The sequence below is a fragment of the Hylobates moloch genome, unplaced genomic scaffold (genome assembly GCF_009828535.3).
Source record: "Hylobates moloch isolate HMO894 unplaced genomic scaffold, HMol_V3 SCAFFOLD_16, whole genome shotgun sequence".
NCBI lineage: Eukaryota > Metazoa > Chordata > Mammalia > Primates > Hylobatidae > Hylobates > Hylobates moloch.
In genome coordinates this window covers 27,640,532-27,666,606 of record NW_026652291.1, presented here as the reverse complement: position 1 = coordinate 27,666,606, position 26,075 = coordinate 27,640,532, and the positions used below count along the sequence as shown (strand labels likewise).

The 26,075-nt window shown below is 41.5% G+C and overlaps 2 protein-coding genes across 5 annotated transcripts in view; one reads left to right on the top strand and one right to left on the bottom strand.

The window, feature by feature from the left end:
• The first annotated feature begins 21 nt into the window (after positions 1-21).
• On the top strand, positions 22-9,892 carry SLIRP (SRA stem-loop interacting RNA binding protein). Its single transcript, XM_032135014.2, has 4 exons — positions 22-160; positions 3,120-3,178; positions 8,388-8,495; positions 9,743-9,892. The coding sequence occupies exons 1-4, from the start codon at positions 64-66 to the stop codon at positions 9,806-9,808; spliced, it is 330 nt and encodes a 109-aa protein (XP_031990905.1). The 5' UTR covers positions 22-63; the 3' UTR covers positions 9,809-9,892.
• An 18-nt stretch (positions 9,893-9,910) lies between these two features.
• SNW1 (SNW domain containing 1) overlaps positions 9,911-26,075 on the bottom strand; it is a 45,572-nt gene continuing 29,407 nt past the window's right edge. The window contains exons 10-14 of one of the 4 annotated variants that reach the window (XM_058429343.1): positions 25,131-25,272; positions 15,687-15,783; positions 13,255-13,372; positions 10,612-10,775; positions 9,914-10,531 (exon numbers count right to left, since the gene is read on the bottom strand). In XM_058429343.1, the coding sequence (XP_058285326.1) occupies positions 10,333-10,531; positions 10,612-10,775; positions 13,255-13,372; positions 15,687-15,783; positions 25,131-25,272 (720 nt within the window). In that variant the 3' untranslated portion in view covers positions 9,914-10,332. Of the gene's footprint in view, positions 10,776-13,254; positions 13,373-15,686; positions 15,784-25,130; positions 25,273-26,075 lie in introns of all 4 variants that reach the window. The other 3 variants (XM_032135010.2, XM_032135009.2, XM_058429344.1) reach the window with 3 other exon arrangements.

Sequence of the window (26,075 nt, the reverse complement as noted above, 5' to 3'; positions counted from 1 at the left end):
TCCGGATCCGGAAATTTTTTCCGGGGCCGCGGCCTCAGCTCGAGGAGGTGCTTTAGTCTAAAGATGGCGGCTTCAGCAGCGAGAGGTGTTGTGTCGCTGCGTAGAAATATCAATCGGCCGGTTGCTTTTGTGAGAAGAATTCCTTGGACTGCGGCGTCGAGTGAGTGATGGAGATGTGGGAGTAGTGGAATTTTTAGGTCCAAGTGATCCTCAAAGCTTCTGCTTTTTGCAGGGTACTTAAGTCAGCATGGTGGCTTAATTAGGAGACTGCTCCTGAGCATGCAAGTGAGCAGAAAGAAATTTTGTTTGCAGTTAACCGTTTAGGGATGTCCGTTGAGCTTTTGGGGTCACGAATGCAGCGGCTCTTGCCTTTGGGAGTGATTTGGTGTAAAGATTTATTACTTGATAATCAAGATTTACAATTTAGAAGGGATAATTTTGACTGTAGTGTGGAGGATGGATTCAAGGTGGCAAGATTGTAGGCGTGCAGAGGAGCTAAAAAGCAATTTCATTAATTTACTTAAAACGTGAGGACCTGAATTAGGGCGATGGTAGAAGGATGGTGGTCAGATGCATTGTTTTAAAAGCAAATTAGATACCGTTTCGTGATGGCTTAAGTGGGAGAAGTGTACGGAATAAATGAAAGGGAGGAATGATTTCTGGGTTTTTAGTATTGGTGAATTGCTTGTTTAGAAGTTAGGAGCAGGCCAAGAGAAGATGAGTATAGTTTGAATGTGTTGACTTTGAGAAACTTGTGAGGTTTCCGTCAGGCAATTGGATAAAGGTTGTATATCATTGTGGCTGAGAAGTGGACTCCGAAGCTAGACCGTTGGGGTTAGAATTCCAACTTGGCCATTTAATCGTTGTATCACTTGAATAACTGAAGTTAGTATGGGAAAAGGGCTCACAACTGGGCCTCAGTTTACTCATCGATAAAATGGAATCAATACCCAACTCATAGGATTGTTGAGAGGATTGAGTTTATATGCAAACTTCTTAGACTTGTGTTAGATACAGTGTAAGTACTCAGCAAATGATAGTTATTTTCACTATAACTAAAATTGAAACTTATGGGAGAGGCCTAGTCTAGAGATAAAGGTTGGAATAATTAGTTCTGAAATCTTTCACCATCTTCAATTTTTGTCAGCTGCAGTTTTGAGATGAGGTTTTTATATTTGCTTACCAACATGTAAACATTCGTGGTCACTCTTTTTGTAGATATTCATGTTTCAGGTCAGCCCCTTTAAACAATGGAGCAAGATTTAGTTTCTTCTGGCCGGGCGCGGTGGCTCACGCTTGTAATCCCAGCACTTTGGGAGGCCGAGGCGGGCGGATCACGAGGTCAGGAGATCGAGACCACGGTGAAACCCCGTCCCTACTAAAAATACAAAAAATTAGCCGGGCGTGGTGGCGGGCGCCTGTAGTCCCAGCTACTCGGAGAGGCTGAGGCAGGAGAATGGCGTGAACCCGGGAGGCGGAGCTTGCAGTGAGCCGAGATCGCGCCACTGCACTCCAGCCTGGGCGACAGAGCGAGACTCCGTCTCAAAAAAAAAAAAAAACAAAAAAACAAAAACAAAGATTTAGTTTCTTCTTAGTTTTTTGTGGCTCAGATGTGAGTAGTAGAATGGGAAATAGGTTGGTTTGTGCCCCATCTTTTTTAAACATGTGGTTGTTGAAGACCAAGCCCAGTAAAGTCTCCCTTAGGCCCTGTGAAACTTTATGGAAAGGCTGAGGAGTTTCATTAGCATCTTGCGGATGCAAGTTTCCAGACAATAAAGGGCTAGTTTAAAACCCTTAAAAAGAGTCAGCGTTATGTACAACTTGGAAACAGTTTCTCTTGGTTGTTCCATTGATTCAGCAAATATTTATGAGTGTCTATTCTGTGGTAGGCATTGTTTTTGGTGCTTGCAGCTGTTTTTCCTTCACCATTTTAGGCAATTTAGGAAGAGGGTTACCTTCCAGAGCTGGTTTGTTTTGAAATCAGTGTCTTCTAGGACTTTAATTATCTGGTATAAAACATATGTTTAACATTATTTTGTTCTCCAGTATAATATTCTATGAGACCTTGATCTTGCCAGTTGGTTTGACTTAACCATTAGAACCCTTCAAAATTTAGTCTCTGTGGATTATTGGAAGGATTAGTGGACTTTTACTTATTCATTTAGCCAATATTGAGGCCCTACTCTTTATTGGTCACTGTAAACATAGTGGTTTATATGCTGAGGGAGCTTACAGTGTAGTGGTGGGGATGAAGAGACTTAGAACAAATTTAGGCAGTTGTCGAACCAGTGAGGTTTTGGTGAACTAGGAGAACTAAATAGATATTATAAAAAGTAAATCAGTGAAGTACAAGCACTGTAGTTCAGAAGAGAAACAGATCGTCTAATTTTTGGTCTTTAAGATTATATACTCTAAATCTTTGAAGTCTCACAGGGCTAGTACATTGTCTTGTATTGTGATAGGAGCCCAATAAAATAATACTCAGTGGATGTATTTGGTTTGGGTCTTGAAGGATAGTTATAAGTTAGCCAGGGGGAGATAGGATTACCAACATATGGAGTAGGAGAGAACAACATATGCAAAGAGGGTAATCCGCAGGACAGATACAGATAATTCAGTTTGTTGTACTAGAGAGTAACTAGGGGCCAGCAGTGGGAAATAAGGCAGGAAGGGTAGGTGAGGTCAACTCAACACATTTTACTAAATTGTGAAAGACCAGTAAGTTGGGATTTTATTTGGAAATCTTCAGTATACCTGGAAACACAATGGATTATAATTTGTCTTTTTCTTCGTTGTGATCTGCTCACAGGGATCATAGTCCACATAGCACAGTAACTGATATGATGAAAACACTCGATATTTGCTGAGGATGGAGACTGCAGCCACCTCAACAACTTCTCTGTCCATCTCCCCTCCTCACCACCAAGTCTGGTACATTATGGCTTTATAGTCAGTACCATAGCTGCTCCCTAAATCTTAAAGCCTTTAAGGAAATGCAAAGTAGTTCCTGTCCACAAGAAATCTGGTGACCCTGAGACCACTTTTAGTTTCTTTCTGCAGTCTAAGATAGAGAATCCAAAATATAGTAACTACTTTTAATGTTTTCTTCTGCCACACAGGTCAGCTGAAAGAACACTTTGCACAGTTCGGCCATGTCAGAAGGTGCATTCTGCATTTTGTAAGTATTAAGGAAAAGTAGGTGGGAGGTGGGGATGGCTAATGGTTACAAAAAAAAATAGAATGAATAAGACCTATTTGATAGTACAACAGGGTGAGTATGGTCAATAATAATTGTACATTTTAAAATAATTCGGAGTGTAATTGGATTATTTGTAACTCAAAGGATAAATGCCTGAGGGGATGGATACCCCATAAGTTAAAGGATAAATGCTTGAGGGGATAGATACCCCATGCTCCATGATGTGCTTAATTTACATTGCATGCCCATATCAAAACATCTCATGTACTCCATAAATATATACACCTACTATACACTCACAAAATTGTTAAAAAAGAAAAAAAAGCTTAAAGTGTTTTAAAAAATTCTTATTTATCTATCTTGCAACAGGGTCTCGCTCTGTCCCCCTGCAGGGGTGCAGTGGCCCAATCTCACGTAGCCTCTGCCTCCCAGGCTTAAGTGATCCTCCTACCTCAGCCTCCTGAGTAGCTGGGACTACAGACATGTGCCACCATGCCCATTTAACTTTTTTGGTATTTTTTAGTGGAGACAGGGTTTCGCCATACTGCTGGACTGGAAAATTTTTTTAATTTTCATTTTCTTTTTTTTAAGAGACAGGGTCTTGCTCTATCACTCCAGGTGGAGTGCAGTGATGCGATCATGGCTCACTGTAACTTCTGCCTCCCAGGCTTAGGTGATCCTCCCACCTCAGCCTCCTGAGTAGCTGGGACTACAGGCATGTACCACCACACCTGCGTAATTTTTGTATTTTTTGTAGAGATGGGGTTTCGCCATGTTGCTTATGCTGGTCTCGTTAAACTCCTGGGCTCAAGCTATCCGTCCACCTCGGCCTCCCAAAATGTTGAGATTACAGGTGTGAGCCACTGCTGGCTTATTTTTATGGAGATGGGGGTCTTCCCATGTTACTCAGGCTGATCTTGAACTCCTGGCTTCAAGCAATCCTGCATTGGCCTCCCAAAGTGCTGGGATTACAGGCGTGAGCCACCATGCCCGGCCTACAGTCTTTATTGATAACATTTTGAGTGATACTGATTAAAAAGTGAAAAAGCGGCGCCTGTAGTCCCAGCTACTCGGAGAGGCTGAGGCAGGAGAATGGCGTGAACCCCGGAGGCGGAGCTTGCAGTGAGCCGAGATTGCGCCACTGCACTCCAGCCTGGGCGACAGAGCGAGACTCGGTCTCAAAAAAAAAAAAAAAGTGAAAAAGCTTTATCATAGGTATTTGTGTTCGTTTTTTTATTGTTGTATAACAAAATACCACAAGCATAATGGCTCAAAAACAACACATATCTCACAGCTGAGCACAGTTTAGCTGGGTCCTCTCCTTAGGGTCTCACATTGCTATATATTCCAGGTGTCAGCTGGGGCTGTGGTGTGTCTCATCAAAGGGTCAACTGGGGAAAAAGACTGACTTGCAAGCTCCCTCATGTGGTTGGCAAAATTCCTTTTTTTTTTTTTTTTTGAGATGGAGTCTTGCTCTGTTGCCTAAGCTGGAGTGCATTGGCACAGTCTCAGCTTACTGCAACCTCTGCCTCCTGGGTTCAAGCCATTCTCCTGCCTCAGCCTCCTGAGTAGCTGGGACTACAGGCACGTGCCACCACGACGGGCTAATTTTTTTTGAGACGGAGTCTTGCTCTGTCGCCCAGGCTGGAGTGCAGTGGCGTGATCTCGGCTCACCACAAGCTCTGCCTCCCGGGTTCATGCCATTCTCCTGCCTCAGCCTCCTGAGTAGCTGGGACTACAGGCGCCCACCACTACGCCTGGCTAATTTTTTATATTTTTAGTAGAGATGGAGTTTCGCTATGTTGGCCAGGCTGGTCTCGAACTCCTGACCTCAAGTGACCTGCCCGCCTTGGCTTCCCAAAATGCTGGGATTACAGGTGTGAGCCTCCACACCCGGCCAGAATTCATCTTTAACTGTAGGACTGAGGTCTCTTTTCTTGCTGACCTTTGGCTCTGAGTTGGGAGCTGCCTCACCTAGGAACTCCCTGCAGTTCCTTGTTACCTGGTTTATCTGTAGGCTGTCTTACAATATGGCAGCTTGCTTCTTTAAAGCCAGCAAGGGCTTCTCCAGTCTGCTTAAGATGGCATCTTATATAGAACGTAATCACAGGAGTGACATCCCATTAGTTTCGCTGTATTCTTTTGGTTAGAAGCAAGTCAGCTGGGCGCGGTGGCTCACGCTTGTAATCCCAGCACTTTGGGAGGCCGAGGCGGGCGGATCACGAGGTCAGGAGATCAAGACCACGGTGAAACTCCGTCTCTACTAAAAATACAAAAAAATTAGCCGGGTGTGGTGGCGGGCGCCTGTAGTCCCAGCTACTCGGAGAGGCTGAGGCAGGAGAATGGCGTGAACCCGGGAGACGGAGCTTGCAGCGAGCCGATATTGCGCCACTGCACTCCAGCCTGGGCGACAGAGCGAGACTCCGTCTCAAAAAAAAAAAAAAAAAAAAAAAAAAAAGAAGCAAGTCAGGTTTCGCCTACACTCAAGGGGAGGGGATTATATAGGGTGTAACATGGGGAATGCATGGAGATCATGGGGCCCATCTTAGAATTCTGCCTACTACAGTATTCTAATAAGGACTTGAGATTTCTAGTAATTGGCAGAGGATATTTTAAGTTTTATGTTCATTGAGTACCATTTTCTTTTTTAGATTTATAACTAATAAAACTTTTTATATTAATTATATTTGCTTTCTTGTGAGGGTCTAGAAATCAGCCTATAAATTTATCCTGGGCTGTATTTTTCTGTGGGCTTTTTAAGGGTGTGATCTGAGTACATAGAGTTTACACACACTTCACTGAAACCCTTTTTTCCTTGTAACACTGTAAGAGCTGTGGTAAAATAACAACATAAAGGAACTTAAATTCTTAATTCTTGGTTTAATGTTACTTGACTCCCAAAGACTAATAGATTAGTTATATATAGTACCAGTGAAGTTGTAGGGAATCTGGCACTCATGTTGAGAAGTTCAACTGGTACTTTCAGTTCTGTTGTGTAGTTGGCAAAATACCAAAGTTAAGAATTTATATTTGCTTTGATCTAGCAGTTACTTTTCTAAGAATTTATCCTACAGAACTGTGTGGTCAAGAATATTCCAAAGCAGCATTGCTTAATGTCAAGTAAGAAGAAAAAACCTAAATGTTCATCACTGGGATTGATTAGATATTAAGTCACTGATGCAATGGAACTTTATATAGTTGAATAGAAAAGTTGGGCACATGTATTATGGACATGAAATATTTTCTGTAAGTATGAAAACTTCAATTTTTTCAAGAGCATTTAAATAAATTTCCTTGCAAAAAAAAATGAATAGATTTTTCTTGGTCCATAAATAAAATAGGACCTGTAAAGAATAGATCTTAGATTTAAATAAAAGAAGGCTTTGATGTTGGTAAAACAAAATAAAATATGACAAAAAAATAATTTTTTGTTCCATTCATTGTACTCCAGTTGGAAATCCTGGTACCTTTTTTTGAGACAGGGTCTCACTCTCACTCAGGCTAGAGTGCAGTGGCACAATCATGTTCACTGCAGCCTTGACCTTCTGGGTTCAAGGGATCTTTCTGCCTCTGCCTCCTGAGTAGCTGGGACTAGTCGTGTGCCACCACACCTTTTTCGTATACTCCTTGTAGAAATGAGGCTTCACCATATTGCCCAGGCTGGTCTCGAACTCCTGGACTCAAGCAATCTACTCACCTCAGCTCCCAAAGTGCTGTGATTACAGGCATGAGCCACCACACCTGGACTGAGTTATTTTTTTTTGAGACAGCCTTGCTCTGTCGCCCAGGCTGGAGTGCAGAGGCGCGATCTCAGCTCACTGCAGTCTCTGCCTCCCGGGTTCAAGTGATCCCCTTCCTCAGTCACCCAGATAGCTGGAACTACAGGCATGTACCACCACTCCCGGCTAATTTTTGTGTTTTTAGTAGAGATGGAGTTTCAGCATGTTGGCCAGGCTGGTCTCGAACTCCTGACCTCAAGCCATCCACCCACAGCCTCCCAAAGTGCTTGGATTGAGCCACTGCACCTGGCCTATGTTTTAATATAAACAAATTTCTTAATGCCTTTGACTGTGGAAGTGGTCACATGACAATAAAGGAATGCTTTAGAAATTGTCATATCTACAATGAATGGATCATTGGGACATCACCAGAAACTTCCCCTATATTCTAGGTTAATCTTTATAAAGTTATCCTTGAAGCAGAGGAGCAATTGTAAGATTTTGGTTTTTTTGGCAAAGCACAGCATAACTTGAATGAGACTAATGAGGACCAGTTTGTCATCTACAGGGACTAGACATCTTAATATCTGTTTTCTGTTGAAGGGCTGGAGGGGCAGGGTACATCCAGGCACTCTAGAATCTGCTTTCCGTATGTGATGTATAGGTTGAAACTTTTGCACAAGTAGCAAAATTGTTTAAATTAACCAGAAGTCTGTAACTAGGTTGAGTAAGGGCTAAATATTATCTTTTCTTGTTTTTCATTAGGAACATGTGATGATAGTCGTGGTGGTGGTGGTGAGGGTGACTGGATTCAGAAATGAGTGCAACAAGGCTTTGAGGCTTAATCTAGTTTCTAGAAACGAGGCTTAGAACAAGAGTACTGATCAAAATTTCCCTTAGCTATTACTGTTAGTATGGTTTGCATCTAGAATGACACAGAAAGCTCATGACCCGTATCTGCTCTAATGGCAGCAAGGAAAACAGGAAGTTTAACAACACAGGGATTTAGCCTTGGGTAATCAGGAAGGGTGTAAAGCAAGGTTACTGACACTTATAAATGTCTGTGATCCTATTTTTGGCTGGGCATGGTGGCTTACGCGTGTAATTCCAGCACTTTGGGAGGGAGGCCCAGGAGTTTGAGACCGGCCTGGGTAAGATGGCAAGACCCCATCTCTGCAAAAAATATAAAAAATAAGGCAGACATGGTGGTATGTACCTGTGATCCCAGCTACTGAAGAGGCTGAGGTGGGAGGATTGCTTGAACCCAGGAAGTTGAGGCTGCAGTGAGTTGGGTTCATACCACTGCACTCCAGCCTGGGTGACAGAGGAAGACCCTACCTAAAAAAAAAAAAAAATTAAAATTAAAAAGTCCGATTTTTGGCAGATGAAAAAGTTGGTAGTTTGATTTGGAACTCATGGAAACTTTCTCAAGTTCATGATTAATCTTTTCCTATATTTTGAATTTTTAGGACAAGACGACTGGCTTTCACAGAGGTATGGGTTGGGTTCAGTTTTCTTCAGAAGAAGAACTTCGGAATGTACTACAACAGGAAAATCATATTATAGATGGAGTAAAGGTAAATTTATTTCTGTACCAGATACATGTATACATGTAGGTAATATTTAATTATGTATCAATTAAATAGATCATAAATGTGGAATGATGGGGACTTTGAGAGATTTGTAACTGAAGCTGCCTTAATGCTTGTTAAGAATGGTGGGGTGGTAGGCCAGGCGCTGTGGTTCATGCCTGTAATCCCAGCACTTTGGGAGGCCGAGGCGGGGGGATCACCAGAGGTCGGGAGATCGAGACCAGTCTGACCAACATGGAGAAACGCCGTCTCTACTAAAAATACAAAAAAAATTAGACGGGCGTGGTGGCACATGCCTGTAGTCCCAGCTACTCAGGAGACTGAGGCAGGAGAACCCAGGAGACAGGTTGCAGTGAGCTAAGATCGCACCATTGCACTCTAGCCTGGGCAACAAGAGTGAAACTCCTATCTCAAAAAAAAGGGGGGGGGGCGTTGGTAGAGTGCCCAGTTTTAAAAGGTCCAGGAAAGTACCAGATGACCCTTTAATGGGTAGCAAGATATATAACACAGTGGACATAGTCTACTTTTCTTTTTGTTTGAGACAGTCTCGCTCTTGTTGTCCAGGCTAGAGTGCAATGGTGTGATCTCGGCTCACTGCAACCTCTGCCTCCTGGGTTCAAGCGATTCTCCTGCCTCAGCCTCTCCGAGTAGCTGGGACTACAGGCGCCCGCCACCACGCCCGGCTAATTTTTTGTATTTTTAGTAGAGACGGGGTTTCACTGTGGTCTCGATCTCCTGACCTCGTGATCCGCCCGCCTCGGCCTCCCAAAGTGCTGGGATTACAAGCGTGAGCCACCGCGCCCGGCCCAGCAGTCTGCTTTTCACATCAGGCAAGCTGGGGCTGAAATCTTGGCTTACCCACCATGTGATCTTGGGCCAAATTGATTTACTATTTTATTTTTAAATTTATTTTTAATGAGACAGGGCCTTGCTGTGTTGCAGGGTGGTCTTGAACTCCTGGCCTGAAGCAATCCTCTTGCCTCAGCCTGCCAAAATGCTGGGATTACAGGCCTGAGCCACTGCCCCTGGCCTGATTTACAATTTTTAATTGAGGGTTAGGGAGTCATAGTATCAACAAAGATGGTAAAAGGAATTTGAGGAGAAAACAAAAGAACAATGGACAAATAAAAACTGCCTGGGTTATTCATACTGACTCCCTAATAAAGTGATTTTCAGTTTGAATGTTTTTGCAGACATTGCCTTTCCTTCCTTACAGTGCTTATTTTTTTTAGCTCCAGGTTCAGACTCAAAGGCCAAAACTTTCGCAAACATCTGATGATGAAGAGAAAGATTTTTGAGACTGAGCCTATTAATAAAATTAACATAACTGAGAATTTTGTCTAAATGTTTTTATTTGAAACAAATAGTTGCACCAAGCAAGAGATTACTTTGCCCACTCCAAATTAAAACAGAGCACAATAGGGGCAAAATTTATTTGGCAGGACAGTTCCAGTACGTGAAAATCTTCCTCCTCACTGTGGTTGGGGTAACTTTACTCATATGCAGCTGTTCTTACACAAAATATTAACCCCAAACTACTAGTGTCACACAAAAGGAAGTGGTCTTGACTTTGTATGTGGGGCAGCATGTTCTATAAATGCTGAAAGGTGGGAGAAGCACAAACACAACCCACTCTTTAAAAAAAACTAAATAATTCAAAGTAGAATTTTCTATCTCCCCCATTCTCCAGTAATAAAAAGTAGTGCTGGGATCTGGCACCCAGATTTGGTTTTTATCTTGACCATTTACAAAGTGTTCCCCCATATGACTTGCATCATTAGGGTTATGGGTAAGAGTTCATTCACTTTGAAGAGACCTGTGCCTATTCCTTCCTCCTCTTCTTGCCTTCATGCTCATGTTCCTTGGGGCGGCTGCTATCTGAGGGTCTTTTAGAGCCACCATGCTGTTTGGCTTCTTCCAAAAACTTGTCCAAACCAAAAGGATCTTCCTCAAACTGAACTGGTCCTTCTCGGCCTCTCTGTCTACGGTCTGAACCAGAAAACTCCTTGTCAGGAACAAATCTAAGGAAAAAGAGAAAAGACTATGAAGTATTTTGCTTTCACCAGTGTAAACACTGAAATTGAGTTGTATGGCTTGGCACCTGTTGGTCTTTATTCTGGCTTCTAGGTCATCACCATACATGTCCTTGTCCAGATTTTTACTGGGCCTATAAATACTCTGGGCCATATCTTTGCCACCTCTCCAGGCTTGATCATAAACATTATAAATTTCATCTTCTCCACCTGCAAATCCACTGTCCATACCCTGTGGAAAAATGGATGACATTAAATAAAAGTGTAAACATTATCAAAAGCTGAATCATAACATGGTTACGGTAAACCCTTGCTAATGTATAGCTCACATTTTCAACAATCTGAACTGCAAATTAAAAAGTCTTCATTAAAAAACTGGTAGCACATAAACTGTTCATAACAACTTTGGATTCTTTTTTTTTTTTCTTCAGACAGAGTCTCGCTCTGTCACCCAGGCTGGAGTGCACTGGTGTGATCTTGGCTCACTGCAGCCACAGCCTCCCAGTTCCAGCGATTCTCCTGCCTCAGCCTCCCAGGTAGCTGGGATTACAGGCACGTGCCACCACACCCAGCTAATTTTTGTATTTTTAGCAGAGACAGAGTTTCACCACGTTGGCCAGGCTGGTCCTGAACCCCTGACCTCAGGTGATCGCCTGCCTTGGTCTCACAAAGTGCTATATAGCTCACTGGAGCTGTGACCTCCCTGTGCTCAGGTGTTCCTCCCACCTCAGCCTCCCAAGTAGCTGGGAGTACAGGTGTGTGCCACCATGTCCAGCTAATTTTTTGTAGACAGGATTTTGCCATATTGCCCAGGCTGGTCTTAAACTGGGTTCAAGCGATCTGCCTGCCTAGGTGTCACAAAGTGCTAGGATTACAGGTGTGAGCCACAGTGCCCAGCCAGAAATATTTTCATCACAATTTCTTTTTTTTTTTTTTGAGACAGAGTCTCACTCTGTTGCCCAGACTGGAGTGCAGTGGCGCAATCTCGGCTCATTGCAACCTCCGCCTCCTGGGTTCAAGCGAGTCTCCTGCCTCAGCCTCCCGAGTAGCTGGGACTACAGGCATGCGCCACCACTCCTGGCTAATTTTTGTATTTTTAGTAGAGACAGGGTTTCACTATATTGGCCAGGCTGGTCTCGAACTCCTGACCTCGTGATCCGCCCGCCTCAGCCTCCCAAAGTGCTGGAATTACAGACTTGAGCCACCACGCCCGGCCTCATCACAATGTTTAAATATTTTAAGCTTAAGCTTCTAACAGGTGATTATCTTGAAAATATTTACTTACGTGGAATTTCACCCTTAGATCCCTTTGCTCAGCTGGTAAATTGCCATTGTATAGTGGTTAAGAAAGCTTTGAAATCGGCTGGGCACAGTGGCTCACGCCTGTAATCCCAGCACTTTGGGAGGCCAAAGCAGGAGGATCACGAGGTCAGGAGTTCGAGACCCGCTTGACCCAACGTGATGAAACCCTGTCTCTACTAAGGATACAAAAATTAGCTGGGCATGGTGGCACATGCCCTGTGATAATCCCAGCTACTCAGGAGGCTGAGGCAGGAGAATCCCTTGAACCTGGGAGGTGGAGGTTGCAGTGACCTGAGATGGCACCACTGCACTCCAGCCTGGGTGACAGAGTGGGACTCCATATCAAAAAAAAAAGCTTTGAAATCAAGACACCCAGTTTGAATCTTAATTCCATCAGTCACAAGCTAAACCTGTGTTTCAATTTCCTCATCTATAACATAAGAGATAATAGTATTATTTCATAGGATTTTTGTAAGGATTACGATAATAATACTTAGAACAATGCCAAGAGTATAAAATGCACCTAATAAATTATCACTTAGAAGAGCTTACTTAAAACCTCCAAGTCATAATTAAGTTTCCCACTCTACTTTCCAGTAGAACTTACACTTCTGTATTCTTGTGTGTGTGTGCGCGTGCCTGCGTGTGTTTTCCCAGGCTTAAAGTGTCCTAGTTAGCTAATGGCAATTGGTACTAGAAATCAGATTTCCTGACAGCCAGCCTAGTACTTTAATCCCGTTTTACAGCTTCATTTTTAAAAGAATCCCAAATTGACATATTTCTATAGCATTAAAAAAAAAAATCCAAAAATCAAGAACAACAACAAAAAACCCCAAGAGGCACTTTTGTAGGATACTGGCTCTATTTTTTTTGAGATAGAGTCTCAGTCACCCAGGCTAGAGTGCAGTGGCACAATCTTGGCTCACCACAAGCTGAAGCAATTCTCATGCCTCAGCCTCCCAAGTAGTGGGGATTACAGGCGTGTACCACCACACCTGGCTAGTTTTCGTATTTTTAGTAGAGATGGGGTTTCACCATATTGGCCAGGCTGGTCTCGAACTCCTGACCTCAGGTGATCTGCCTGCTTTGGCCTCCAAATGTGTTGGGATTACAGGCAAAAGCCACCGTGCCTGGCCTCCCTGGTTCTATTTTAGAAACAAAAGGTTGACATACCACACCACCAACTTTTTAATCACCTAATTTCTTTCTTCTCCTAGTGTCTCAAATCTCAGCCCACTATAAGAAGTTAAAATCAGGACTGTTTCATCTTGTCTCAAGTTTCAACATACAACTTCCAATTTTTTTGTCATGCTGGCCTTTACATCCAAATGTAAAGTATGTTAATTTCCGTTTCCCTGAGGATAGGTATTCACATCAACACACACAATATGCTGTTCCTAAACTTGTACCTTGGATTGGTTGAAGAGCCTTTGGTCATACTGAACTTCATTGGAAGTCCGAGGATTAGGAACACCGAGAGCAATGACTTCACTGATATCCCGATTTTCATTTCTCTGAAGTTTCGACCTATTTTGAGATACGACATCACTAACTGAAAACTCTTTATAGACAAGCTGAATATGTTCAATAGAAATACAACCAATCTCAGAAGCAAAGGATGTGAATATGTCACATTCACATCTTGTGAACGTATATTCCTTGATGATACATAATCAAGCTGGCAGCCCTTATAAAGTATTTCAGATTAGAGGCAGAGTTTTACAATTAGGACATCCTGTTAGCTCAAAAGAACATCTAACAGATTTGTTGACATGGAATTCTTTAATATAAGCAATCACCTTACAACCATGCTGAGATATAAAATTGCTATGGTCTATATTTACTATCATTATATGATGGGTTGGGGAAGTGGATACAATTTAGATGTAGCACACGAATCATTTTAAATAAGCTAGAAACAGCTCTTTTATCTAACCACATTTACTAATTTTATCCCACTAGAATTTTGAGGAAAACATGTCAATGACTGAATTAGTTAGTATGATTTTTGACATTCAGATTAATTTGGTTTCCTGGCTGTTTCATTATATATGCAATCTACATCCCGATGAAACCATGGTAACTGTCATTACTTGTTTTACTAAAAATTCAGGTCACAAAATGATTTCTATAGGCTATTTGACTTTCATCCAGTTACAGTTTTACAGTTTTTCTATGTTGTCAATTCTGCTGCTACTTTACTGGTTTTGAGGGCCCAATTTATCCACAGAGCCATTGTAACTTTTACAACTTAGGAATTACTAACCAAGACTGTCATTAATTAAACACTTTCACACTTTGCTCCTTCTTCTACATGTACTTTACCCTCAACTCTCAACTTAAGAGTCTTTGCTTCTCCATGACATCATTTATCCAGGGAGATGAAATATGCCAATTAATACCAGCAGGAATCTTTTTTATGCTTATTTATTTATTTATTTTTATTTTTTTTGAGACGGAGTCTCGCTCTGTTGCCCAGGCTGGAGTGCAGTGGCATGATCTTGGCTCCCTGAAACCTCTGCCTCCAGGGTTCAAGTGATTCTCCCACTTCGGCCTCTCGAGTAGCTGGGACTACAAGCACGTGCCACCACACCCAGCTAATTTTTGTATTTTTAGTAGAGATGGGGGTTTCACCATGTTGGCCAGGCTGGTCTTGAACTCCTGACCTCAAGTGATTCGCCCGCTTTGGCCTGCCAAAGTGCTGGGATTACAGGTGTGAGCCACTGTGCCCGGCCTCTTTTTTGTGTTTAAAATACGACTTGAAAAATGTATTACACTCATGGGATGATCAGAGCATAGAAAACTGCATTTGGGAAGAAAATATTTTATATTTGCATTTAATCCTCACTCAGAATTCCACCTTTGTATTGCAGCATTTCCTCTACTTTTCAGAACTTTTAGTCCTCAGCCTTTGGTGAGCCATAAACTTCCCCAATTCCTACTTTACTCTATGCCCTCATATATATATTTAGTTCTATACGTTTATACTTACTAAGAGTGCTTTCCAAATTTTCTCAAATTATTTTATGGATAGCTCTGTCTTTCTGAACCGTAAGTTAAACTCCTAAAAATGAGCTGATTTTCTACTTCTTTCAAAACTGCTCTTCTCAATTGTACTAGATGCAGCACTATGCATATAAAATGATCTCAATAAAAGTATGAAAGCTTATTTCCTGTCTAAAGAGGCACAGAATCCATTTATCTCACCATTTAAGGTAGGAAAAGAACGGACTGTAACAGTCCAAATTTACTACTACGTTCTTTTCAAAAATCTGATCTCAATTCCGTTTTCTATATTCCCATCATTCTCAATTCTGACTTAAGTGATGGAAGAAAAGATTAATTCCAAAGACAGTCAACTAGAGCTAAGACAAAGTAGTTAAGTACAAGAAAATTAAGTGCTAATTTATTAAGTTACCAAACTAAAGAAGAAAGGGAGAGAAGCAAAACTGATCTTAGTGGACTAAAACTCTGCTCTAAAAGGTACAAAAAGGCCACTCTTCATGATTGGTACTTTTTTTTTTTTTTTTGGTGAGATGGAGTCTCACTCTGTCGCCCAGGCTGGAGTGCAGTGGCGCGATCTCGGCTCACTGCAAGCTCCGCCTCCCGGGTTCACGCCAATCTCCTGCCTCAGCCTCGCAAGTAGCTGGGACTACAGGCGCCACGCCCAGCTAATTTTTTGTACTTTTAGTAAACACGGGGTTTCACCGTGTTAGCCAGGATGGTCTCGATCTCCTGACCTCATGATCCGCCCGCATCAGCCTCCCAAAGTGCTGGGATTACAGGAGTGAGCCACCGCGCCCGGCCGCCATGATTGGTACGTATCTTAAATAACACCTACCTCTTATCAGGAGCTGCCCTGGAAAGATTCCGGTCATGCTGTCTCTCTTTTCGCCTGTCATGCCGGATTTCATCCCTCTCACGTGCCTCCCCATCCTCTGTGTGAACAGTTGAAAAGTACTTCACTGTAATGTGTATTATATGTGTGCATATGTGTATGCATGTGTGTATATAATTTTTTTAAAAGAAACAGGGTCTCACTCTGTCACCCAGGCTGGAGTGCAGTAGCATGAACATGGTTCACTGCAGCCACTACCTCCTGGTTTCAAGTGATCCTCCTGCCGCATCCTCCCGAGTACCTGGGACCACAGGTGTGTGCCACCATGCCTGGCTAATTTTTTAATTTTTTGTAAAGATGGGGTCCCACTATGTTGTGGAAGCTGGTCTCAAACTCCAGGCTCTAGTGATCTTCCCATCAAGGCCTCTCAAAGTGCTGGAGTCACAGGTGTAAGCCACTGCACTCAGCCCCATTAGTATTTTGTTTGTTTTGAGACGGAGTTTCCCTCTTGTTGCCCAGGCTGGAATGCAGTGGCGCGATCTCAGCTCACTGCAACCTCCGCCTCCCGGGTTCAAGCGATTCTCCTGCCTCAGCCTCCCAAGTAGCTGGGATTACAGGCGTGCACCACCATGCCGGGCTAATTTTTTATTTTTAGTAGAAATGGAGTTTCACCGCCAGGCGCGGTGGCTCACGCCTGTAATCCCAACACTGTGGGAGGCCGAGGCGGGCGGATCACGAGGTCAGGAGATCGAGACCATGGTGAAACCCCGTCTCTACTAAAAATACAAAAAATTAGCCGGGCGTGGTGGCGGGCGCCTGTAGTCCCAGCTACTTGGGAGGCTGAGGCAGGAGAACGGCGTGAACCCGGGAGGCGGAGCTTGCAGTGAGCCGAGATCGCACCACTGCACTCCAGCCTGGGCAACAGAGCGAGACTCCGTCTCAAAAAAAAAAAAAAAAAAAAAAAGAAATGGAGTTTCACCAAGCTAGTCTCAAACTCCTGACCTCAAGTGATCCACCGCGCCCAGCCAATATTCTGAACAAGAGAATATTCTTTAACCTTAGACAGAAAATTCCAAGCTTCTTTGTAGTCACATTCAGCCTTTTAAACCTTACTTGCAATTAATTTAAGTCTAATAAATGGGCCGGACGCGTTGGCTCACGCTTGTAATCCCAGCACTTTGGGAGGCTGAGGCGGGCGGATCACAAGGTCAGGAGATCGAGACCACAGTGAAACCCCGTCTCTACGAAAAATACAAAAAATTAGCCGGGCATGGTGGCGGGCGCCTGTAGTCCCAGCTACTTGGAGAGGCTGAGGCAGGAGAATGGCGTGAACCTGGGAGGCGGAGCTTGCAGTGAGCCGAGATTGCGCCACTGCACTCCAGCCTGGGTGACAGAGCGAGACTCTGTCTCAAAAAAAAAAAAAAAAGTCTAATAAATGATATCAGTTGAATTTTTGAATGTGAATTCTAGAATCAAGCATGCAACTAAAATATTTAAGGGTAAAATGTACTGCTGTCTTCAACTTACTTTGAAATGCAATGCAGTAAATCGGACAGATAGATGGATAGAAAGATGGGCAAGTATGTGATAAAGCAAATTTATCAATGTTAAAATTTATTTTTGATATATAATAATTATACATATTTATGGGGTATATATGATATTTGATACATGAACAAAATGTGTAATAATCAAATCAGGGTAACTAGGATATCCATCACCTCAAACATTTGTTTGCGTTGGGAACAATATAAATCTTCTAGCTATTTTGCAATATACAATAAATTATCATTAACTATTCTTCTAGCTATTTTGCAATATACAATAAATTATCATTAAATATTCTTCTCTTCTAGCTATTTTGCAATATACAATAAATTATCATTAACTATTCACCCCACTGTACTAGGAACATTAGAACTTACTCTTTCTAACTGTATTTCTGTACCATCAACCAATCTCTCTTCATTTCCTGTCCCCAACATCCTTCCCAACCACCGGTAACCACCATTCTACTCTCTGCTTCCTTGAGACCAACGTTTTTAGCTCCCACATACAAGTGGGAAGATTCAGTATTCGTCTTTCTGTGCCGGGCTTATTCACTTAATAACCTTCAGTTCCATCCGTATTGTTGCAAATTACATGATTTCATTCTTTTTTATGGCTGAGTAATATCCCATTGTGTATATAGACCACATTTTCTTTATCCATTCACCCACTGGACACAACTTGATTCTGTATCTTGGTTATTGTAAAGAACACTGCAATAAACATGGAAGTGCAGATATCCCTTATTGATTTCATATACTGATTTTCTTTTGGATATATACCCAGCAGTGGATTGCTGGATTATGTAGTGGCTCTATTTTCAGTTTTTTGAAGAACTGCCATACTGTTTTCCGTAGTGGCTGTACTAATTTACATTCTTACTAAAAATGTACTAGTGTTCCCCCTCTTCTGTATCCTCTCCAGCATCTGTTATTGCCTTTTTAATGACAGCCATTTTAACTGGGGTGACATAATATCTCACTGTGGTTTTGCTTTGAATTTCCCTGATGATTAGTGATGCTGAACATTTTTTCATACATCTGTTGGCCTTAAGTATGTCTTCTTTTGAGACTGTCTATTCAGATCACTTGCCCATTTTAAAATCAGATTATCTGGTTTCTTTGCTATTAAGTTCTTGTACATTCTGGTTATTAATTCTTTCTTAAATGGATAGTTTGCAACCATTTTCTTCCATTTTCTAGGTGGCCTCTTCAGTCTGTTGACTCTTGGCTGTGCAGAAGCTTTTCAGCTTGAAGCAATCCCATTTGTCTATATTTGCTTTTGCTGTCTGTGCTTTTGAGATTTTACCCAAAAAATCTTTGCCCAGACCAATGTCCTGAAGCATGTCCCCAATGTTTTCATCTAGTAGTTTCATAGTTCAGGCCTACATTTAAGTCTTTAATCCATTTTGATTTGATTCTTGTATGTGATAAGAAATAGAGGTCTATTTTCATTCTTTTGCATGTGAATATTCGGTTTTCACAGCATTATTTATTGAAGAGACTATCCTTTCCCCAATGTATGCTTTGGGCATCAGTGTTAAAAATCCATGCATTGGCTGGGCATGGTGGTGGTTCATGCCTGTAATGCACTTTGGGAGGCTGAGGCGGGTGGATCACTTGAGGCCAGGAGGTTGAGACCACCCTGGGTGTAATGGCAACACCCTGTCTCTACAAATAATACAAAAATTAGCCAGGCATGGTGGTGCACGCCTTAGTCCCAGTTACTTGGGAGGCCAAGGCAGGAGGACAGCTTGAGCCTGAGAGGTGGAGGTTGCAGTGAGCTAAGATTACACCACTGCACTCCAGGCTGGATGACAGAGTGAGACCTTGTCTCCACACAATCAAAAATTCCATGCGTTTATAGCCGATCCATTTATTTCTGGGTTCTCTATTCTGTTCCACTGGTCTATGTGTCTGTTTTTATGGCAGTACCATACTGCTTTGGTTACTATAGCCTTGTAGTATATTCTGAAGCCAGGCAGTGTGATGCCTCTTTTTTTGTTTTTTGTTTTTTTTTATTCAGGATTGCTTTGGTTATTTGGGGTCTTTCGTAGTTCCATACAAATTTTAGTATTGTTTTTTCTATTTCTGTGAAGAATGTCATTGGTATTTTGATAGGGACTGCACTGTGTCTAGAGCTAGCTTTGCGTAGTATGAACATTTTAACAATACTAATTTTTCCAATTCATGAGCATGGGCTATCTTTCCATTTTTAGTGTGTCTTCTACAATTTGTTTCTAAAATTTAATTTTATTTTTTTAAAAAAGAGATAGGGTCTCACTTGTTGCCTAGGGTGGTCTTGAACCCCTGACCTCAAGTAATTCTTCTGCCTTGGCCTCCGAAAGTGTTGGGATTACAGGTGTGAGCCACCATGCCCAGCCTCCTCTTCAATTACTTTCATCAGTCTTTTATCATCTTCTTTGTGGCGATCTTTCACTTCTTTGGTTAAGTTTATTCCTAGGAGGCTACGTGCAGTGATTCATGCCTGTAATACCAGCACTTTGGGAGGCCAAGGCAGGCATATCACCTGAGGTCTGAGACCAGCCTGGCCAACATGGTGAAACCCCATCTCTACTAAAAATAAAAAAAATTAGCCACGTGTGGTGGTGTGCGCCTGTTGTCCCAGCTACTTGGGAGGTGGAGACACAAGGATTGCTTGAGCCTGGGAAGCAGAGGTTGCAGTGTGCTGAGATCATGCCACTGCACTCCAGCCTGGGTGACACAGTGAGACTCTGTCTCAAAAAAAAAAAAAAAAAAAAAAAAAAAACCTTTATTCCTAGGTAGTTTTTTGTAGCTATTATAAATGGGACTGCCTTCTTGTTTTTCAGCTTGGGTATGCTATTTGTATATAGAAATGCTACAGACGGCCGGGTGCGGTGGCTCACACTTGTAATCCCAGCACTTTGGGAGGCCGAGGTGGGTGGATCACGAGGTCAGGAGATCGAGACCACGGTGAAACCGCATCTCTACTAAAAATAAAAAAATTAGCCGGGCGTGGTGGCGGGCGCCTGTAGTCCCAGCTACTCGGAGAGGCTGAGGCGGGAGAATGGCGTGAACCCGGGAGGTGGAGCTTGCAGTGAGCCGAGATCGTGCCACTGCACTCCAGCCTGGATGAGAGAGTGAGACTCCGTCTCAAAAAAAAAAAAAAAAAGCTACAGACTTCTGTATGTTGGTTTTGTATCTTGTAATGTTACTGAATTCGTTTATCAGTTTTAAGTTTTTTGGTGGCGTCATTAGGTTTTTCTAAATATAGGATCATATTGTCTCTGACAAAGTATAATCTGATGTCTTGTTTTTTTTTGTTTTTTTTTTTTTTTTTTTTGAGAAGGATTCTTGCTTTGTTGCCCAGTCTGGAGTGCAGTGGCATGATCTCAGCTCGCTATAACCTCTGCCTCCTGGGCTCAAGCAATTCTTGTGACTCAGCGTTCTGAGTAGCTGGGATTACAAGTGAACGCCACCATACCCAGCTAATTTTTGTATTTTTAGTATAGACAGGGTTTCACCATGTTGGCCAGGCTGGTCTTGAACTCCTGACCTCAAGTGATTCACCCAGCTCAGCCTCCCAAAGTGCTGGGATTACAGGTGTGAGCCACTGTGCCTGGCCTTCCTTTCCAATCTGGATGCCCTTTATTTCTTTCTCTTGCCTAAATTTCTCTGGCAAGGACTTCCAGTCCCATGTTGTGGTGAAAGTGGGCATCCTTGCCTTGTTCCAGATCTCCGAGTAAAGACTTTCAATGTTTCTCCATTCAGTATAATGTCAGCTGTGGGTTTGTCATATATGGCCTTAAATATTTTTAGTTATGTTCCTTCTAAGCCCACTTTGTTGAGAGTTTTTATCATGAAGGGATGTTGAATTTTTCAAATGCTTTTTCAGTTTCTATTGAAATGATGCTATGGTTTTTATTCTTGGTTCTATTAATGTGATGTATCACAATTACTGATTTGCATATACTGAACCATCCTTGCATCCTTGGGATGAAGGATAGTTCAGTTGATTATGATGAATGATTTTTTTTTTTTTTTTAAATGGTAAAACCCTTTTTTACTGGCCACTTCCAAGAATGCTTTACAGGTTGTGCAAAAACATTTACAGGCTCCATGTGGTGTTTTTCTCACAAGCTTTCCTGTCTACAACTACAAGAGACGTCTGATAAAACACTAAACGAGTCTTCTGAGGAAAACAAGGCTAGGGATTAGTCTGGTTACCATAATCCACATTTTCCCCCTTAACATAGTTTTTCATAATAAAAAGACAAACAAAACCCAGACATCTACTGTTGTTGCAAATGATCTCTTGGACTAAACCAACAAGGATGTGGCAGTTTCACTTTCCACCCACCTAGAAAAAGTTTTGTAAAAAAGATGAATGATATTTTTTAATGTGTTGAATTCTGTTTGTTAGAATTTTGTTAAGGATTTTTGCATCTAAGGCTATCGGGATGTTAGCCTGTGGTTTTCTTTTTTGTTGTATATTTGTCTAGTTTTGGTGTCAGGATAATAATGACCTTGTAGAATGAATTTGGAAGCATTCCTTCTCTTCAATTTTTTGGAATAGTTTGAGTAGAACTGGTATTTAGTTCTTTAAATGTTTGGAAGAATTCAGCAGTGAAGCTGTCAAGTCCTGAGCTTCTTTTCTTTCATGGGAGCAATGTTAATTGTTTAAAAAAAAAAAATTGGCCGGGCGCGGTGGCTCACGCTTGTAATCCCAGCACTTTGGGAGGCCGAGGCGGGCGGATCATGAGGTCAGGAGATCGAGACCACGGTGAAACCCTGTCTCTACTAAAAAAATACAAAAAATTAGCCGGGCGTGGTGGCAGGCGCCTGTAGTCCCAGCTACTTGGAGAGGCTGAGGCAGGAGAATGGCGTGAACCCGGGAGGCGGAGCTTGCAGTGAGCCGAGATCGCGCCACTGCACTCCAGCCTGGGCGACAGAGTGAGACTCTGTCTCAAAAAAAAAAAAAAAAAAAAAAAAAAATTAAGTGTAGAATCTAGGTGGTAGGAGATACGGGTGTTCATCATATAATTCTTTCAGCTTTTCTGTATGTTTGAAAATGTTCATAATAAAATGTCAGGAAAGGCTGGGTGTGGTGGCTTATGCCTGTAATCCCAGCACTTTGAGAGGCTGAGGCAGGTGGATCACCTGGGTCAGGAGTTTGAGACCAGCCTGGCCAATATGGGAAAACCCCATCTCTACTAATAATACAAAAAATTAGCTGGGCATGGTGATGGACACCTTTAATCCCAGCTACCCGGAAGGCTTAGGCAGGAGAATTGCTTGAACCCAGGAGGGAGAGGTTGCAGTCAGCTGAGATTGCATCATTGCACTTCAGCCTGGGCAACAAGAGCGAAACTCTGTCTCAAAAAAACCAAATAATAGTAATAATAAAAAAGTCAGAAAAAAGAATTATGCATGTTTCCCTTATATTTTCAAAGATTCTATTGAATAAAGAAGTGTCTGCTTATTTCCCTTAGGGGCTGGCTGGATCTTGATTTCCACTGCATTTATATCTATCTTCATTTTTTTCTACCCTCACCAGTCTGAGGGAATGGAGTACAGTTAAGAGCATAAGATTTGGAGCAAGCCTGTCTGGATTCAAATCCTGTTTCTATAGCCAATTAACCATGTGACCTGGGCAGATTGCTTAATCACTATAAGCCTTAGTTTCCTGCTCTGTAAAACAGTCACAATAATAGTACCACTACATAGGGTTACCTCAGGGATTATGAGATAATGCAAATAAAGTACTCACAGTGGTGCCCACTATAATAAGCACCTGATAAATGTTAGTTTTTACTACTATCTGGCAAGAGATTCGTTAAAATTTTTAATTTCTTGAGAACCATTCTGTTGTCTTTTTCTTATTAGTTTAGAGAACTCAGATGCAGTAAGTTTTACTTCTAATTATCTTCTATGGTTAGGTATACAACCAGGTAGGTATTTATATCTCACCTTATTAAGTCATTCATCTATAACTGGGGGAAGTGGATCACTACTTAAAACCCTGGTTATTTCCCTATGGTTGAACTCTAGACTCCTGTAACCAATTACCTGGCACCGCCATCTTAAACTTAACATATCCTTAACTATAATAAATTCTTCATCTTTCCCTCCCAAACCTGTTCCTCCTGCAGTCTTCCCAATATTAGTAAATAAAAGTAGTATTTACTTTTATCCCGAGCAGTTGGCAATTTAATCCTTCCCAACTGCTTAGGATAAAAGTTCTGGAGTCATCCTTAACTCCTACTTTTTTTTCGTATCTCCACGTAATCCACAAACAAATTTTGTCAACTCTACCACCAAAATACATCCAATATGGGACCATGTTTTTGCTACCTCTTGTTACCATCTCTCTTACAGTTTATTTGGAAGGCATTAGCCCATGCCCATTCCACAGTATTCTATTTTTAACACAGCAGGCAGGGAGGTCTTTTAAAAATATATGTTAGGGGAAATGGTCATATGGTACAGTCTCATTTATGCAGGATGAGTAAGTTCTGGAGATCTAATATACTGTATGTTAACTATAGTTAACAGTACTGCATTGTGTATTTGAAATTTGCTAAGAGAGTAGATCTTAAGTGTTCTCACCAAAAAATGTAAAAAGTAACTATAAGAGATGACTGGTAATTTAATTAGCTTGACAGTGGTGAATATTTCACAGTGTATATTAAAACATCATGTTGTATGTTTTATACAATTTTTATTTGCCAGTTATACCTCAATAAAGCTGGAAAACAATATGTCAGGTCACATCATTCTGCTCAAAACTCTGCAATTGCTTCCCTTTTCACTTGTAGTAAAAGCTTTATCTTTAGGTTAAAAGGCCATACATGATCTGGCCACTACTCTTCCCACCTACCCTAACTATTCTGACACCTCATCTCCTACTTATCCCCTTCTTTCTCATACAATCCAGTCATATTGGACTGTCTGCTCTTCCTTGAGCCACACTAGGCATACTCTCAACTCAGAGCCATGTACTTGCTGGCCCTTCTGTGTGGGATGCTCTTCCCCCAGAAATCCACATGGTTTGCTTCCTTACTTTCTTCAAGTATTTCTGTTAACAGCACCATCTCAGAAGTGAGGGCTATTTGACCACTCTCACCTTCTGGCAATTTTATATCCTCTTTCCCTGTATTATTTTTCCTCCATAGCAATTATTACCTTTTACTATACTACATGATTAACTTCTGTCTGTCTACACTCACTAGAATGTTGACTGTTATATCCCATCCCCCTACCCACTGTTTAGCAAAAGCACTTTGTGTCTAAAAGAGAACCTTACACACCAGCAGATGCTCAATATGAACTAAATAAATGAAAGAATGAATAAATGTACCAGCTAAGAATTTAATGAAAAAAAAAAAAAAAAACCACCCTCACAAAATTTCTTGAATTATACTTAGGACTCGACTTCCCACTCTAATTGAATTAATACACCAATGTAGACCACTAAGTAAAGTCAGAGAGAAAATACTGGCAGATTTAATGATGAGAAATGCATCAGAGCTTACAAGATAGAAAAACTCCGGATTATTTCACCGTATGAGGGAGCTGAATTATTCCATTAGATACCTAATTTCTCTTAAGTTTTGAGATTAAAGTAAGAGAAAATCAAGCCTATCATTTGAGTAATAATGCAATTTTGAAAAGTACACTGCTCAGAAGTTTAAAAATTTCTGGTACAGTCCCAAACTGAAGACCTACTTTTTTCTTATCTTCTGTTGCTTCAGCTTACTAAGGCAGAGATTACTCTCCATTTCTACACTATATCTGATGTATCTAAATTTTGTTTATATGTACCTACTTTATATGCAGTAGGAAAACAAAGATTTTCTAAAATGAGATATATTTTGTTCACCAAGTAAAATTCAATTCAGTAATGAGAATGTCATACCTTTTTCCACATGAGTTTTGATCCCAGCTCTTCTCTCCCTGGCTTTCTGGGCCATTTCTCTAAGTTTCTCTTCATGTTTTTCCTTTTCTTTCTGAGCCATTTTTCTCTCTACTTGGGCACGCATTTCCACAGCTTCACGAGCCTGTTGGTAAAGTCACATGTTAAACAGGACACTATCATGGGATAAATATTTATGGCTATCATCCAACTCCCTAACATCTGGCTGGTAAGAGCAATTATACAGAATTCAGATTTGTTATTGCTAATTAAAACAAAGAATCTTGTCCACTAAAAGATATCCTGCCTGGAAGACACTGCAGGGTCAGCTTTTTTCTCTAGGAATATTTTAGTGATTGAAACTATCGTGACCCCAATTAATCTTGTAAGTCAAGCATTTCACTAATGCTTTCTTAGAAACAATCTAAAGAACAAAATTAAAGCCAGGTGTAGTGGCTCTCTCCTGCAATCCTAGCACTTTGGGAGGCCAGGGTGGAAGGACTGCTTGAGCTCAGGAGCTTGGGACCAGCCTAGGCAACATAGTAAGATCCATCTCAAAAAAATAACATTTTCAAAATTAATAACATTTTCAAAATTAATCAAGTCAACTCAAGATAAATCTTAACTTACATCTGCTAGATAATTTTTATAAGGGTACTCACTGTGATACAGAAGACATATTTTTTTATGTTCTAAACACATGCTATGATGCGTGTGAACTTCAGTATCACATATTAATTCCATAATATTTATATTTATATACATTTTTTGAGATGAAGTGTCTTACTCTGTTGCCCAGGCTGGAGTGCAGTGGTGCGTTCTTGGCTCACTGCAACCTTTGCCTCCTGGGTTCAAGAGATTCTCCCGCCTTAGCCTCCCTAGTAGCTAGGATTACAGGTGCGTGCCACACCCAGCTAAATGTTTGTATTTTTAGTAGAGATGGAGTTT

What these genes read in the sequence shown, in the direction of transcription:
- SLIRP (XM_032135014.2), top strand. Translation starts at nt 64, where the DNA reads ATGGCGGCTTCAGCAGCGAGAGGTGTTGTGTCGCTGCGTAGAAATATC. An exon ending in TCCTTGGACTGCGGCGTCGA is followed by an intron (nt 161 to 3,119) that starts GTGAGTGATGGA and finishes TCTGCCACACAG; the next exon opens with GTCAGCTGAAAGAACACTTT. An exon ending in ATATTATAGATGGAGTAAAG is followed by an intron (nt 8,496 to 9,742) that starts GTAAATTTATTT and finishes TATTTTTTTTAG; the next exon opens with CTCCAGGTTCAGACTCAAAG.